General features: G+C 51.1%; 1 protein-coding gene across 1 annotated transcript; it reads right to left on the reverse strand.

The window, feature by feature from the left end:
- Window positions 1-16: 16 nt before the first annotated feature.
- LOC123178043 (MDIS1-interacting receptor like kinase 1-like) lies at window positions 17-1,461 on the reverse strand. The gene is made up of 3 exons (XM_044591382.1): window positions 1,329-1,461; window positions 566-1,236; window positions 17-466 (listed from the first exon to the last, which is right to left on the reverse strand). Exons 2-3 carry the CDS (start codon window positions 1,224-1,226, stop codon window positions 102-104), a joined length of 1,026 nt encoding a protein of 341 aa, XP_044447317.1. The 5' UTR covers window positions 1,227-1,236; window positions 1,329-1,461; the 3' UTR covers window positions 17-101.
- Between the last annotated feature and the right edge of the window lie 10 nt (window positions 1,462-1,471).

The following is a 1,471-nucleotide window of genomic DNA, read 5'->3' on the forward strand; positions in this document are numbered from 1 at the left end:
CAGGGGTATCCATTTTGTTTCATTTTCACGTGAACAGTAGGGAAGGCCTTTACTTTTTCCTTTTTTTAAAGTAACTACGGCACTTGGCTTAGCCGGCGGCCTTACAGGTTATAGCAGGTGAGAAGGCCACCGAATCGGCCACGCCCACAGCCGTGGTGGAGTCGTTTGAGAGCCAGCTGCATGGACGGCCTTTGCTGCGGATCATCGACAGTGCAATCCACACCCAGTCTGAATACGCTCGCCATCTCCTCCATGTACCGTGCTTGATCTGGGATGCCCTTGTCCACAGCAATCTCGAACCATTCCAGCTTCTTTGCCATCAGCTCACTGCAGTTGTCACGAGCCCATATGGCCAACTGACCATCCACCCCATTGGCCACCCGCCCTGTGACGAGCTCCAGCAGCACCACACCAAAGCTGTAAGTGTCTACCTTCTCCGTCAGCTGGCTTGCGGCCCTCCCATATTCTGCAATTAATCATTTATATGACTAGTTAGTAAATAACCACACTAGTTGTAAGATGGAATTAAAAAAAAGTCAGTACATGAACCGAACCCTCACCGTACCTGGAGCTGCATACCCAAAGTTACCAAACAAAGCCCCCACGATAGGCAATGGTTGGTCGAGCCCGGCCATGTTCATCTGGGCAGCACCAAAACTGGCTATCACGGCCTTGAAATTCTGATCGAGCAGGATGTTGATAGAGGTGATGTTGTGGTGGACAATCGGTCTATTGGATCCGTGGTGTAAGTGGCAGAGCCCTTGGGCCACGCCAATGGCGATGGCCTTCCTCTGCGGCCAGCTCAGCGGCAGGTCGCCCTCCTCCCGCCGATGCAGCCACTGGTCCAGGCTGCCGTTCACCTGGTACGTGTAAACGAGCATGATTGCATTTTCCCTCTGGATGAAGTGTAGGACATTGACGATGTTGTCGTGACGGATGCTGGCTAAAAGGATCATCTCCGACTTGCAGCGGTTCTCCAGATTACCGTCCACTATTCCGTCCGAGTTCTGGAACTTCTTGACGACCAGCGTGGTCGGGAGACCGATGCCAGCAATGCCCTGAATGTGGACTAGGTAGAGTTGTTCGTCTTCCCCAATCCTTCTGCTAGCCCACATGCTTCTCTGATTATTTTCAGTAAGGCTGTCAACTATGCCTTGATCATTGAGCACAATGGACATCATCTCCACAGGGCGGCTGGTGCGCCGGAGCAGCCGTGATCCAGCCATTTTCAGCAGCCACGTAGCGGGGGAAGAGGTTGGCTTCAAAGGTGCTGAACCTGCACACGTATTTTAAGTATGAGAGATAGAGATGGATGCATCTTTGTACACCTATTTTGAGTTTGAAAGCCAAAAGTTGACAGCCACTAGAAAGGTCAGCAAATCTGAAGAATGTTTGGGCCTTTTGAAATAGTTGAGGAACTTGCTTCAAGCTTTGAGTGAGAGACAACGAGACCTTGGTAATTTTCAGTGTG

Source organism: Triticum aestivum, unplaced genomic scaffold (genome assembly GCF_018294505.1).
Source record: "Triticum aestivum cultivar Chinese Spring unplaced genomic scaffold, IWGSC CS RefSeq v2.1 scaffold37876, whole genome shotgun sequence".
Classification (NCBI taxonomy): Eukaryota; Viridiplantae; Streptophyta; class Magnoliopsida; order Poales; family Poaceae; genus Triticum; species Triticum aestivum.